This window comes from Bos indicus, chromosome 6 (genome assembly GCF_029378745.1).
Source record: "Bos indicus isolate NIAB-ARS_2022 breed Sahiwal x Tharparkar chromosome 6, NIAB-ARS_B.indTharparkar_mat_pri_1.0, whole genome shotgun sequence".
Lineage (NCBI taxonomy): Eukaryota > Metazoa > Chordata > Mammalia > Artiodactyla > Bovidae > Bos > Bos indicus.
The window spans coordinates 2,713,042-2,729,316 of record NC_091765.1 but is presented as its reverse complement, the minus strand read 5'-3'; the positions used below and the strand labels follow the sequence as shown (position 1 = coordinate 2,729,316).

Sequence of the window (16,275 nt, the reverse complement as noted above, 5' to 3'; positions counted from 1 at the left end):
GAAAAGACTCAGATAGGGCCGTAATTCCTGTGGTAGAGGCAGGCTGTGTCGCTATACACTTGGCACTACCAGGGTCCCTGCAAGCCAAGCAGCTGCGCCACCTTCACACTCAACTCTCACTGGGGCACAGCTGCCACAGGCAAAAAAAAAACATCTTTTGTCTATACACACAGGGTCACTTTGGTCGTGTCCAACTCTTTGTGACCCTGTAGACTGTGGCCCTGCCAGGCTTCTCTGTAAGGGGGGTTCTCTAGTTAAGAATACTGGAGCGTATTGGCCAATACTGGTTCCCATACCCTTCTAGAGCACTATATTTCCTATTGCCCTAGCCACCAATTCACCTGAATATCTGGTACTGCCAGAACCCCTGCAACCCAAGCAGCTGCACCACCTCCATACCTGGCCTGCACAGAGGCAAACTCAAGTCCTCCAGGGCAGCCTCAGGAGCAAACCCCAGTGGATGACCCACATGCAGAGGTGGAAATAAAACAACTGAAACCCAGGGGCAGTGTGGCTAACAAAGAAGATCCAAAACCTTCCCACCAGCTGTACAAGCTGCAGATTAAATCCACATAATCAACTAGGCTTAAATCCACATGATCAACTAGGCAGACTCTGTGTCTATGGAATATATAAAAGGGCATTGAGAGCTCCCACAAAAGAAAAGGCACTAGTTCTGAGAGCTGTGGACACTGGAGGCAAGCACACACAGGAGTAGGACCAGATTAGAATCCGAGCTGCCCCCACAGCAGGTCCAGAGATCAGCACAGTGTTGGAGGGCATCCTAGGGAGGTGAGGTGGATTGTGACTCCCAGGGAGGGAAAGGATTCTGACAGCAGTGACTCAAGAAAAACATTTATTATTCTTATGGTTTCACTTGTTCTGTAGATTCTTGTGGATTTTTTTCTTTTCTCTCCCTCCCTCTGTTGTGGTTGACGATTTTATTGGCACTACAAAGTCTATTAAGCTTTTGAGCTTTTTCTTAGTCACACTTTTTTATTGTTATTATAAACCTCTGCCTCTACTTTGGGCTTTTGCAGTTCTGTGGAGTCTTTTTTTTTCCCCCCCTTTTTAAATTTTTTAAAACCTATTATCTTTTCTACATTTATTACTGTTTGCTTTTCCTACTGTTCTTTTCCCCTTGCAGTTAATCTTCAATGTATATAAATCTTTATCTACCTCTATTTAAATTTATATATTTTTCTTTCTTTTCTTTCATTCCTTTCTGCTCAACATATTTGTTAGTTTTATTTTCATTGCTTTATTCCCCAATTGGCACCTTACTTTAGTTTTGTTTTCCAGTTTGTGCTTTAGTTTTGTTCTTAACTGGTAGATATAATCTTTGGTTTCCTTTGTTTACAGGGTCAATCTATTGTACTTTATTTTTGTTGGAGTGTTTTGACTTTGCTTATGGGTGTATATGTATATTCCATTATTTTAATTATTATTTATCTGATTTTATAACTACCATTTGTCTGGGGCTCATCTTTGGTTTCTCATTTTTGGATATTTGTTTTAATCTCACTTAATGCCATAATAAACCACTTGTGGAATCTTCGTTCCTGATCAGAGATCAAGCCCCGAGCCTTTGGAGTGGGAGCACTGACTCCAAGACTTTAAACTACCAGAGAACTAACCCTGCTGCTGCTGCTGCTGCTAAGTTGCTTCAGTCGTGTCGGACTCTATGCGACCCCATAGACGGCAGCCCATCAGGCTCCCCATCCCTGGGATTCTCCAGGCAAGAACACTGGAGTGGGTTGCCATTTCCTTCTCCAATGCAGGAAAGTGAAGAGTGAAAGTGAAGTCGGTCAGTCGTGTCTGACTCCTAGCGACCCCATGGACTGCAGCCTACCAGGCTCCTCTGTCCGTGGGATTTTCCAGGCAAGAATACTGGAGTGGGTTGCCACTGCCTTCTCCAGAACTAACCCTAGGGAGTATCAAATAGTGAGGACTCACACAAAGGAAACCACTTGAAAATAAGACCCAGCATCACACAACCACCAGTAGCATCCTGTGCAGGATGCCTCATCTAAGCAACAAACAAAACAAAAATACAAACCCAATCATCAGCAGACAGGATTAGCACCTCACTCAGCCTTGCCCTTTAGAGGAAAAACAAGCAAACCAACAAAAAAATCTCAGCACAAATCTCATCCTATATAAAGCTTACAAAAACCACTGGACCAACTTTCAGAGGGTGGAAATTAAAAGGAAGAAAGAATTCAACCTTGAAGCCTGGGAAAAGGTGACCTCAAACACAGTAAGTTAAATAATAATAATAATAATAATGAAAAGGCAGAGAAATACTACACAAATGAAGGAACAAATTAGAAACACAGAAGTCAAAAAAAAAAAAAAAAAAGAGGATCTAGGCAAACTACCTAAAAAAGAATTCAGAATAATGATAGTAAAGATGATCAAAAGCCTTGAAAACAAAATGGAGAAAATGCAAGAATCAATTAACAAAGCAAACAACACAATTACTGAAATTAAAAACTACTCTGGAAGGAATCAATAGCAGAATATCTGAAGCAGAAGAACGAATTGGTGAGCTGGAAGATAAAATGGTGGAAATAACTTCTGAAGAGCAGAAAAAAGTAAAAAGAATGAAAAGAACTGAGGAGAGTCTCAGAGACCTCTGGGACAAGGTCAAACACACCAACATTCGAATGATAGGGGTCCCAGAAGAAGAAGAGAAAAAGAAAGGGTATGAAAAAATTTTTGAAGAGATTATAGTTGTTGAAAATATCCCCAACATGGAAAAGTAAATAGTCAATCAAGTCCAAGAGGTGCAGAGTCTCATACAAGATAAACCGAAGGAAAAACACACTAAGACACATACTAATCAAACTAACAAAGACTAAACACAAAGAAAGAATATGAAAAGCAGCAAGGGAAAAACAACAAGTAACATACAAGGGAAACCCCATACGTTTAACAGTGGATCTTTCAGAAGAAACTCTGCAGGCCAGAAGGGAATAGCAGGATATATTTAAAGTACTGAAAGGGAAAAAGCTAAAACCAAGGTAACTGTACCCAGCAAGAGTCTCATTCAAAATTGATAAAGAAACCAAAAGCTTTTCAGACAAGCAAAATCGAACTCAGTACCACCAAACTCGCATTACAACAAATGTTAAAGGGACTTATATAGTCAAGGAATACAAAAGAAGAAAAAAGATCTACAAAATCAACCCCAAACAATTAAGAAAATGGCAATAGGAAAATATATATCAATAATTTCTTTAAATATAATTAGATTAATTTTTCCAACCAAAAGACACAGAGTGGCTGAATGGATACAAAAATAAGACACATATAGGCTGAAGGTGAGAGGATGGAAAAATATATTCCATGCAAATGGGAAGCAAAAGAATGCTGGGAGTAGCAATTCTCATATCAGACAAAATAGACCTTAAAATAAAGAATATTACAACAGATAAGGCAGGACACTACATAATGATCTAGGGATAAATCCAAGAGGAAGACATAACAATTGTAAATATCTATGCACCCAACATAGGAGCACCTCAATACATAAGAGAAACACTGCTGCTGCTGCTGCTAAGTCGCTTGAGTTGTGTCCAACTCTGTGAGACTCCATAGACAGCAGCCCACCAGGCTCCCCCATCCCTGGGATTCTCCATGTAAGAACACTGGAGTGGGTTGCCATTTCCTTCTCCAATGCATGAAAGTGAAAAGTGAAAGTGAAGTCACTCAGTCGTGTCCAACTCTTAGTGATCCCATGGACCGCAGCCTACCAGGCTCCTCCATCCATGGGATTTTCCAGACAAGAGTACTGGAGTGGGTTGCCATTGCCTTCTCCAAAGACAAACACTAACAGACATAAAAGGAGAAATTGACAGTAACACAATAATAGTAGGAGACTTTAACACCCCACTCACACCAATGGACAGATCATCAAAAAAGAAAATTAATAAGGAAACACAAGTCTTAAATGATACATTAGATGAGATCTCATTGATAGCAAGAGATCTCATTGATATCTTCAGGACATTCCATCCAAATACAGAAGAATACACCTTCTTCTCAAGTGCACATGGAACATTCTCCAGGATAGCCCACATCTTGAGTCACAAATCAAACCTCAGTAAATTTAAGAAAACTGAATCATATCAAGCATCTTCTCCAACCACAACACTATGAGACTAGATATCAACTACAAGGGAAAAAAATGTAAGAAACACAAACACATGGAGATTAAACAACACTTTTCTAAATAATCAACAGGTTACTGAAGAAATCAAAAGGGAAATTTAAAAATTTCTAGAAAAAAATGACAATAAAAACACAACACAAAACCTACGGGATGCAGCAAAAGCAGTTCTAAGAGCATAGTTCATAGCAATACAATCCTACCTCAAGAAACAAGAAAAATCAAATAGACAGCCTAGCTTTACATCTAAAACAACTGGAAAAAGAAGGAAAAAAACTCCAAAGTTAGTAGAAGGAAAGAAGTCTTAAAGGTCCAAGCAGAAATAAATGAAAAAGAAATGAAAGAAACAATAGTAAAGATTAGTAAAACTAAAAGCTGGTTCTTTGAGAAGATAAACAAAATTGACAAACCTTTAGCCTGATTCATCAAAGAAAAAAAAGAAGAATCAAATCAGCAAAATTAAAAATGAAAAAGGAGAGGTTAAAACAGACAATGCAGAAATACAAAGGTTTATAAGAGAATATTAAGAACAACTATATGGCAATAAAATGGATAACCTGGAATAAATGGACAGATTCTTAGAAAAGCCCAATCTTCCAAGACTGAACCAGGAAGATATAGAAATTATGAACAACCCAATTATAAGCAGTGAAATTGAAGCTGTGATCAAAAATCTCCCAAAAAACAAAAGTCCAGGACCAGATGGCTTCACAGGAGAATTCTATCAAACATTTAGAGAAGAGCTAATGCCTATCTTTCGCAAACTCTTTCAAAAATTTGCCAAGGAAGGAACACTTCCAAACTCATTCTATGAGGCCACCAGCACCCTGATACCAAAATCAAACAAAGACAACACAAAAAAAGAAAATTACAGGCTAATATCTCTAATGAACATAGATGCAAAAATCCCCAACAAAATTTTAGCTAACAGAATTCAGCAACACATCAAAAACCTCATACACCATGATCAAGTTGGATTTATTCCAGAGATGCAAGGATTCTTCAATATACGCAAATCAATCAATGCGATACAGCTTATTAACAAACTGAAAGATAAAAACCATATGATAATCTCAATAAATGCAAAAAAGCCTTTCACAAAATTCAGCACCCATTTATGATTAAAACACTTCAAAAAATGGGCATAGAAGGAATCTACCTCAACATAGTAAAGGCTATCTATAAGCCTATAGCAAACATTATTCTCAATGGTGAAAAACTGAAAGCATTCCCCCTAAGATCAGGAACAAGACAAGGGTGTTCACTTTCACCACTATTATTCAATATAGTTCTGGAAGTCCTAGCTACAGCAATCAGAGAAGAAAAAGAAATAAAAGGAATCCAGATTGGAAAAGAAGAAGCAAAGCTCTCACTTTTTGCAGATGACATGATACTGTACGTAGAAAACCCTAAAGATAGTATCAGAAAAATTACTAGAGCTAATCAGTGAATTTAACCAAGTCGCAGGATGCAAAATCAATACACAGAAATCACTTGCATTTCTACATACTAACAATGAAAAATCAGAAAGAGAAATTAAGGAATCAATTCCATTCACCATTGCAACAAAAAGAATAAAATATCTAGGAATAAACTTACCTAAAGAGACAAAGTAACTGTACAAAAGCTCAACATTCAGAAAACGAAGATTATGGCATCTGGTCCATTACTTCATGAGAAATAGATGGGGAAACAGTGGAAACAGTGTCAGACTTTATTTTTTGGGGCTCCAAAATCACTGCAGATGTTGACTGCAGCCATGAAATTAAAAGACGCTTACTCCTTGGAAGAAAAGTTATGACCAACCTAGATAGCATATTCAAAAGCAGAGACATTACTTTGCCAACAAAGGTCCATCTAGTCAAGGTTATGGTTTTTCCTGTGGTCACGTATGGATGTGAGAGTTGGACTGTGAAGAAGGCTGATCACCAAAGAATTGATGCTTTTGAACTGTGGTGTTGGAGAAGACTCTTGAGAGTCCCTTGGACTGCAAGGAGATCCAACCAGTCTATTCTGAAGGAGATCAGCCCTGGGATTTCTTTGGAAGGAACGATGCTAAAGCTGAGAGTCCAGTACTTTGGCCACCTCATGCGAAGAGCTGACTCATTGGAAAAGACTCTGATGCTGGGAAGGATTGGGGGCAGGAGGAAAAGGGGTCGACAGAGGATGAGATGGCTGGATGGCATCACTGACTCGATGGATGTGAGTCTGAGTGATCTCTGGGAGTTGGTAATGGACAGGGACGCCTGGCGTGCTGCGATTCATGGGGTCGCAAAGAGTCGGACATGACTGAGTGACTGAACTGAACTGAACTGAATGAAATAAATCAAAGATATAAACAGATGGACAGATATTCCATGTTCCTGGTGAAAATGACTATACTACCAAATGCAATCTATAGATTCAATGTGATCCCTATCAAATTAACAATGACATTTTTCACAGAACTAGAACAAAAAAATTCCACAATTCATATGGAAACACAAAAGATCTTGAATAGCCAAAGCAGTCTTGAGAAAGAATGGAGCTGGAGGAATCAACCTTCTTGACTTCAGATTATACTACAAAACTACAGTCATCATGGAGAAGGAAATGACAACCTACTCCAGTATTCTTGCCTGGAGAACCCCATGGACAGAAGAGCTTGGTGGGCTACAGTCCACGGGTCGCAAAGAGTCAGACACGACTGAGTGACTTCACTTTCACTTTCACAGTCATCAAGACAGTATGGTACTGGCACAAAAACAGAAATATGGACCAATGGAACAAGATAGAAAGCCCAGAAATAAACCTATGGGCACCTTATTTTTGACAAAGGAGGCAAGAATATACAATGGGGCAAAGACAGCCTCTTCAATAAATGGTGCTGGGAAAACTGGACAGCTCCATGTAAAAGAATGAAATTAGAACACTTCCTAACAACATACACAAAGACAAACTCAAAATAGATTAAAGACCTAAATGTAAGACCAGAAACTATAAAACTCCTAGAGGAGAACACAGGCAGAACACTTGATGATATAAATCAAAGCAAGATCTTCTTTGACCCACCTCCTAGAGTAACAGAAATAAAAACAAAAGTAAACAAGTAGGGTCTGATTAAGCTTAAAAGCTTCTGCACAGCAAAGCAAACTACAAGCGAGGTGAAAAGACAACCCTCAGAATGGGAGAAAATAATAGCAAATGAAACAACTGACAAAGGATTAATTTACAAAATATATAAGCAGCTCATACAACTCACTACCAGAAAAGCAAACAACCAAATCAAAAAGTGGGAAAAAGACCTAAACAGACATTTCTCCAAAGAAGACATACAGGTGGCTAACAAACACATGAAAAGATGCTCAACATTCATCATTATTAGAGAAATGCAAATCAAAAGTATGAGATATCACCTCACACCAGTCAGATTAGCCATCATCAAAAAGTCTACAATGATTGATGCTGGAGAGGCTGTGGAGAAAAGGAAATGATCTTGCACTGTTGGTGTGAATGTAAATTAATAAAGCTATTATGGAAGATGGTATGGATACTCCTTAAAAAACTAGGAATAAAACTACCATATGACCCAGCAATACTACTCTTAGGCATATACCCTGAGGAAACCAAAATTGAAAAAGACACATGTATCCCATTGTTCATTACAGCACTATTTGCAATAGCTAGAACATGGAAGCAACCTAGATGTCCATCAACAGATGAAAGGATAAAGAATTTGTGGTACATATACACAATGGAATAATACCCAACCATAAAAAGGAATGCCTTTGAGGCACTTCTAATGAGGTGGATGAACCTAGAACCTATTATACAGAGTGATGTGAATCAGAAAGAGAAAGATAAATACCATATTCTAACACATATATACAAAATCTATAAAAATGGTACTGAAGAATTTATTAACAGGGCAGCAATGGAGAAACAGACATAGAGAATAGACTTATGGACATGCGGAGGGGGGAGGAGAGGGTGAGATGTATGGAGAGAGTAACATGCAAACTTACATTACCATATATAAAATAGAGAGCCAAGGGGAATTTGCTGTATGGCTTAGGAAACTCAAACAGGGGCTCTGTATCAATCCAGTGGGGTGGGATGGGGAGGGAGATGGGAAGGGGTTTCAAAAGGGAGGGGATATATGTGTACCTATGGCTGATTCATGTTGAGGTTTGACAGAAAACAACAAAATTCTGTAAAGCAATTATCCTTCAATAAAAAGATTAATTTAAAAAAAGAGAGGAAAGCTTCTTTTCTAGAAAAATGTAAATGTCCCAGGCTTTTACTGGGTTCTAGTACACTGTGGCCAGAGAAGGCAATGGCAACCCACTCCAGTACTCTTGCCTGGAAAATCTCATGGATGGAGGAGCCTGGTAGGCTGCCGTCCATGGGATCGTTAAGAGTTGGACACAACTGAGTGACTTCACTTTCACTTTTCACTTTCATACATTGGAGAAGGAAATGGCAACCCACTCCAGTGCTCTTGCCTGGAGAATCCCAGGGATGGGGGAGCCTGGTGGGCTGTCATCTATGGGGTCGCACAGAGTCAGACACGACTGAAGTGACTCAGCAGCAGCAGTACACTGTGGGGGACAGGGGGTGAGAACAGGTTAAGAACCAAAGAGTCTATATTAAATAGTGGTTTCCTAGCCTAATACAAAGTATTTAACATTACTGCCAGACTCCAGGATCAGCTGTAACTCCAATAAACTGTCTTAGCAAGACCAGGTGTATCTGAGAAATGTGCTCCATCATGAGCTTCCCCAGTGAATGTCTGTGACAGTGTTTCTAAAATGTGTCCTGTAGGATATGGGACAGGGAGATGCTCACTGGAGAAAAATAAATGTGGGAAGTAACACATTCTAGAGTCCATATATTAGATTGAACCAAATGAATTTTGTAGGCAATTTCATAGATTTCAAAAAGTATCTGAACATATTAGTTAATGCCTATAGATTATTTTCTTCTGCCCTTGTATTTTAAACCCCTAATTTTGCTGGACAGGATTTATTTTGAAATTATGATACTGGCAATAAAGTACCAGGAATTATTAAAAAGCAGAGACATCACTTTGTTGACAAAGGTCTGTACAGTCAAAGCTATGGTTTTTTCCAGTAGTCATGTATGGATGTGAGAGTTGAACCATAAGGACTGAGCGCCAAAGAATTGATACTTTTGAACTATGGTGCTGGAAAAGACTCTTGAGAGTTCCTTAGACAGCAAGGAGATCAAATCAGTCAATCATAAAGGAAATCAACCCTGAATACTCATTGGAAGGACTGATGCTCCAATGTTCTGGTCACCTGATGCAAAGAGCCAACTCACAGGAAAAGACCCTGATGCTGTGGAAGACTGAGGGCAGGAGAAGCGGTCAACAGAAGATAAGATGGTTAGACAGCACCACCAACTTAATGAACATGAGTTTGAGCAAACTTTGGGAAATGACAGGGAAGCCTGGTGTGCTGCAGTCCATGGGGTTGCAGAGTTGGACACGACTTAGCGACTGAACAACAACCAGGAATTACAGTTGGTCAAAAACCAAACTGCTATTAAATAAAATTAATCATTTGCTTTGAATGCATCAGCCACTAAGACAGCTGGCACACCCGAGGCTGACACTGCCATGTCCTGACACAAAGCACTGCAGGATGCATGGTCAAGCAGACATTTGGAGAGTGGTGCAATGGGGAAGAACACCCTCCCGTGTGTCACAGGAGCACACGTGAAAGGTTTCAAGAGCTGCAGCAATGGTTCTGCCAGTGGCTATGGATACTGAGAACACATTAGTTCACTTCTATCATCTAAACATTACAGATCACCACCATCTATACATCACGTTTTGATAGGGATTCTCTGCTAAAAAGTTTCATTCCTTTGTATCTGTCCCAGTATTTGGGCCATATTTTGTGTTAGTCTTCCCTCGTGGCTCAGATGGTAAAACGTCTGCCTGCAATGCGGGAAACCCAGGTTCGATCCCTGGGTCCTGGAAAAAGAAATGGCAACCCATTCCAGTACTCTTGCCTGGAAAATTCCATGGACCAAGGAGCCTGGTAGGCTACAATCCATGGATTGCAAAGAGTCAGACACGACTGAGCAACTTCACTTTCATTTTCACTTTGTGTTAGAAACAATGTTTAGCCCTTGTATTTTCAATGTAAATAAAAAGCTTTTACCCTATCACATCAGTTTGCTCTTTCTGGGGGATGTTACAGTGCAACTAACTACAAAATAAGTCAATGTAACATTTATTCCCATTTCATCAACCTTATGAGTAGAAATAAAAGGTACTGAACTAAAATATGCATAATAATCAGGCTTTTGCACTAACTTTCAAATGCATATATTTGCAAGTATACATATAAAATATAATTAAGTATACTTCTTTATTGAATGTGCAGAAGAAACTTTTCATTGTTTTCATTTTCATTCATTTTCATTATTTTACCATTTGATACACAATTGTGTACCTCATTTCCAGAACACTAAGTAATTGTACATGTCTGGAGTGCAGAGTCAAAGATGAGAGAGAATTTTATCGCTGCTAGTAGTTCAAAACAAGTACTTTGGCCTGATAGGTGGTATTAAGAAGGTATTTCTCAACTTTAATTTCAGAACAGTATAGTAAATGTTTCCATGGTTTTCTGGAACATAATTGCTACATAAATTTAGGATCTGGCTGGGTCAGATTGATGAGTAAGGCTTTTGGAATAAGGGCAATTTATCTGCAGAAAAGGACACAAATGTGTACTGCTGTTGCTTTTACCCTGAATGTACTGTCATAAATACAGACAGTATTAAATCATAGAGTACCTGCAACATAACTGGACAATTTCTCATAATCATTTTATTTTCCAGCTTGCATTCATTCTATTGTCTATTTTTTTTTTTTATAGACCTGAGAGTTTATTCATTGGAATCAAATAGGCAATGTCAGAAAGATTTTATGAACACATATTGTAAGAACATACAAACTGACTCTGCAGAACATTCATCTAGTTTTTAATTCCTTTCTTAAAAAGACCTAGTGTTTAACAACATACTTACTTTCCCTTGGGTTTCCCTGGTAGCAAAGATGGAAAAAGAATCATATCTCAACAATGGGATCATTAAACCAGTTAATCATATCATCTTAAAATGTTTAAATTCATAGTACTGAAAGCAAATGCCAATGATTGCTGCAATAGAATATATCTAAATGATACATTATGTCCAAGATTTTCTCCTTCCCCAAATCTTTAAGGAAACTTGTTCTTAAGAAACACTAAGATTTTTAGCATATGGGGATTTTAAATGCATTTTTTTTAAATCAAATAGTATTAAATTATAGACTGGAACTCAAGATTCTATTCATTATTAACTGAAGTCTTTACTGAATTTGTTATATCGCTGTGTTATGTTCTTAGCTTTTTGGCTGCGGGTTTGTGGGATCTCAGCTCTCTGAACAGGGACTGAACCCACACCCCCAGCACTGGAAGGCAAAGTCTTAACGACTGGACCTCCAGGGAAATCCCTCTACCCTTTTCCTATGTCTTGAAATTTTAATGTACTTGAGTTTCACCAACTCTAAACAAGCAAGGAGAAAGTAGCACAAGACGAGGCGGGGGTTGAGGGTGGGGAGTAACAAGTCAGAATGAATGGGTAGGAGGAGGGGAAAGGAAAGAGGGAAGAACAAGCATCTTGCAGTCTTCAACGTTCGCAAAGGTGAGACCCCTGTACACAGGCTCTGCCAGTGCATCCAACTGGTATGACAACTAGGCCCTACTAATCATTCAGTTACACAGCAGGATGGGTGCATTTTAGAACTTAACTTTATGACTTAACCATAAGGCTTCTGAAATGTATTTTGCAAAGTTCTGTACTGCACCTCCTATTCTAGGTCTACACTAGAGTCTCAACCCAGTTCTTTCAGTCTTTATTCCTAACATGAGGACAAGTCATCCAATTACCAAGGACTTCACTATCTTTTCCATTAAAGAAAGGAAAAGGAGAAAGACACTCATCTAATAAAATAAACGTATTAGCTTAGGCTATAATTTTTATTTCATTTTATCATTATTTATAACAAGACATGCAAAAGGCTTCCCTGATGGCTCAGATGGTAAAGAATCTGCCTGCAATGCAGGAGATTCGGGTTCAATCCCTGGGTCAGGAAAATCCCCTGGAGAAGGAAATGGCAACCCACTCCAGTATTCTTGCCTGGAAAATCCCATGGACAGAGGCGCCTGGCGGGCTACTGCCCATGTGTTGCAGAGTCAGACAAGACTGAGCAACCAACATACACAGACATGCAGAAGCATTATCTGTATGCTATAATGTGAATGACTATCTATTTCATTGTAGAAAAAAGGCTTAAAGAATAGCCTATTTCAGATGACAAATGGCATGTGAAGAATATTCTAAGTATTTATATTGGCTAGTAATTTAAGGATCTAAGACCATATGATTTTAAAAACAGCACTCTAAGATTAAGGTGATGAAAATTATAATATTTTTTTCCAAACTTGGGTTCCTCCTCTTAAACTCCAAAGATGTGTACAGCTAAAAAAATATATATATAACAGAACCAAGTGAGTGAGTTGTCATGAACAATTCAGGCAGCCAGTTTTATTTCTCTCTTCTTCCCCAACTCCCTCCACAGCCTCACTACCACCCTAAACAACTCCCTTCAGTCCCAGAGGGAAGGGTGTAGAAGTTGCAATAGACATGTACCCTGAAATCCACACAGACCAAGAATAAATCCTGAAATTCATCACCTGGGGGTACCTGTTAAAAGTGGTTTCCTAGATCTTATCTCAGATCTACTAAATTTGAATCTTAGGATAAAACTCAAGAATGTGCACTTTTAATAAATCATTCAAAGCTTAGGTCATTTCTGAAGTTTCAAAGGCCTTGAAATAAGTATAGGGAGGAAGGCAAGTTGGACCTAAGTACCTAAGGTAGCAGCTTAATTGAAGGCAGCAGTCAAATGGTATCACTCAGCTCTAAGTTTCTTCAGGTATTAAATAGATATTGTCAATATCTACAGTCTACTTTTGAACAGAGGTCTAAAGATTTTTTACATACCTTGAGGATTATAACAGCTCACTAACTTGTTGCAACTGAATGGCAACATCTCACAATTTCTGTTTTGGGGTTTCCTCAGTGCTTTTAGATACAGCCTCATGTAACTCTTAAAATATTTCATCAACCAAAAGAAGACTGTGTCTTACTATGCTGTAAGACTGTGCTGTGATCTATAAAGGCAACTCCTAAACAGAAACTGCAATAAATATCATTTCAAAAAAGAAACATGAAATACAACACATGTTTAAGCCAGTGTTACCACCAAAGCAAGAACCTCTCATCTCAAGACCCAAGAACCTGAATAGAGTCTCCTCAGCCTTTGGGGGTGGCGGGGGGAGGGGGAAGAAAATGGGGACCTGCAACTAGAATCCACATGCTTGTGATAAATTACCCGGTTACCCTAACCAGCAAACAAGTATTATTTTCTAAGACTGCCAAGGAATGAAAGATTGGAAAACACCAATTTAATATTAAGTACAGGTCTGAAGATCAGAATTCAGTTTATCTTCTTGCTGCCTCACTGGCAACCTTAGTGACTTGACTTCTCTGGAGTCCTTAGGCCGCTCCAAGGTTATTAAATTAGGACTACTCTAGGCTACTTTTAAAGCCTCTTCTATCTCTAAAATTCTAAGATTTCCTTACACTTATGTTTCATGAGTACATAATCATGTAAAATAACATTCACTGGTTATTTAATTAAAAGTCTACATTCAGTCTGTCATTTAATAGGTTTTTTTTTAAGCACTTAATCTGTGCCAGGCATCCAAGAATCTGGGAAATCCATATGGACACACAAGTCTCCTTGCTGTTGGTAAATGCACATTACTGTGAATGAATAATGCATTTTACTGTGAATACTCTTTGTGTCTCTTTAAGCAGTTAAACAGTAAAGTTTACTGGATCATGCCTGAATAATGGAAATCTGCACAGATAATGGAAAGCCTGTCAATGCAAAATAAATAAATATTAACTTTAATTATACACATGACTTCTGCCAAGACATAATAATGCTTTTCTTCTCTGTATTTTCACCTGCTTTAAAAAAAAAAAAAAAAAGGTACATTTTAATGTATTGGTAAACTGCATTTACAACCAGAGTCAATTTTTAAAATATATTTATAAAAATAGTTTATTTTAAAGGCTTTCAATAGGACTTAACATTTTATTTTCAGATATACCAAGAAGATAATCAGTATGGTCAATATATTTTAATCCATGATGAAAGGTGCCCCAGATTATTAAATTGAGGCATACTATTTAATTAGGCAAGGTTCAAAGAATTAATTAAATATTACATAATTGGATTCCCCGCCACAAGTTTAACATTAAATTTTCATAAAGGTTACAATACATATCAACCTAAAACTGAAGGAACTATTTTTTAATTTACAATGCTTTAAAAATCTAGCTCTATAATCTCTTTTTAAAAAATGCTTCCACATATATACGCATGTGTGTACATAAAAGTCCACATTTCTCAGGAATGTATCAGATCAGATCAACCTAATAGTAAGGTCCAAAATGAGCAGAATTACCATCTCCAGAAGAGGAGGGCAGAGGCAGGGGTGGCGGGGGCGGAGGTGGGGCTAGGGAGTAGGGCAGGGGGATTATCGGGTGAGGGGCCACAGCAGGGGCAGCCCAGCCCATGTTTGCAGAGGCAGGCGGTGGGGGTGGGGGGGGTGGGGGGGGAGGGAGGGAGAAGTTATGCATGTCAAACCCTGGAGGAGGGAAGGGATACTGTGGCATCATGGGGCTATCCTGTCTCTGTGGCGCAAATCCTGAAGGGTCCTGAGGGACCATGTGTTCTGCGTTATAAAACTGTGGAGGTGGGGGCCTGCTAGGGCAAGATTGAGGATATCTACCCTGGGAAAATCCTCTTGTGAATTCTCTGTTATGATATCCTTTGGAATGCTCTGAAGCAGAGCTATGAACATTCCAATTGTGATGTACTTCTGCAAAATCTTCACCTTTGAAGGAAAGAGCACAAAGACAAAATTAAAATTAATTTTCATACATCAAAATACAGTGTTTAAAATTTCAGGAATGCCTTAACTTCCAGTATATCTTACAGTCGTTATAATTTTGTAAGGCTTACAATGATCAACTTTAAATGAATCCTAAAGGTCAGAGGATCAGGAGAAGGAAAGTTTATCAAGATAAAACTTTGAGACAATAACCACTTGATTTCAGCCAAATACCACACAGAAAACTGGACACCACTTCCACTCACATGTTCAAAGGTGGTCAAAGAGGCTGAGCAGGGAGCCAGTCAGCACGTCCCCTCAATGACAATGCAGATCACATGGGGAACATAGACTTTTGTCTCTACTGGCAATAACTCCCTAAAAGCCTTCCTCCACTTCCTGCACTTGCAGTGGAGTCAGAGAAAACCCAGGACAGTCAAGACATTCATCACTGCCCAGCATAACAAGGCCAGTCCCAATAGTGTCAGGAGCAGTAATGAGGCACTCTTACATTCAGCAGACACAAGAGGAGGCCTGCCTGTGCCCAGGAGTAATGAGACAGCCCCAGGCTCAGATGTCAACTGAAGCTAAAAAGAAAAGCTTAACTCTTATACTCACCTGGACGTAAACAGTAATAATGCAACCTCCTTCCTTTCCCCGAAAGAACAAAACAACGTATTAGGTTGGTGCAAAGGTGACTGTGGTTTTGCATTGTTGAACTTTTGCCATTTCACATTGGAATACATTCTTAAATAAATGTGGTTATGTTACACATCATTAAATGCATATTTCTCACTTTATGTTTTTTCCCTAATGACTTATTATTTGCTGTTTATTTTATATTTATTTTAGACTGGAGAAATGATGTTTGACAAAAAGCAAATACAAGCAATTTTATTCTTCGAGATCAAAATGGGTCATAAAGCAGTAGAGACAACTCACAACATCAGCAATGCATTTGACCCAGCAACTACTAATGGACAGTGCAGTGGTGGTTCAAGGAGTTTTGCAAAGGAGGCTTGAAGATGAAGAGTGCAGTGGCTGGGTATTGGAAGCTGACAATGATTGAGGATCATC

At 38.7% G+C, this 16,275-nt stretch overlaps 1 protein-coding gene across 5 annotated transcripts in view; it reads right to left on the bottom strand.

The window, feature by feature from the left end:
• Positions 1-16,275, bottom strand: part of NAF1 (nuclear assembly factor 1 ribonucleoprotein) — a 101,951-nt gene that overhangs the window by 37,133 nt on the left and 48,543 nt on the right. For 3 of the 5 annotated variants that reach the window (XM_070791001.1, XM_070791002.1, XM_070791004.1), the window contains one exon: positions 14,346-15,201. The exons of the other annotated variants lie outside the window; for them this stretch is intronic. In XM_070791001.1, the coding sequence (XP_070647102.1) occupies positions 14,738-15,201 (464 nt within the window). In that variant the 3' untranslated portion in view covers positions 14,346-14,737. Of the gene's footprint in view, positions 1-14,345; positions 15,202-16,275 lie in introns of those variants that run through there. 5 annotated transcript variants of the gene reach the window in all.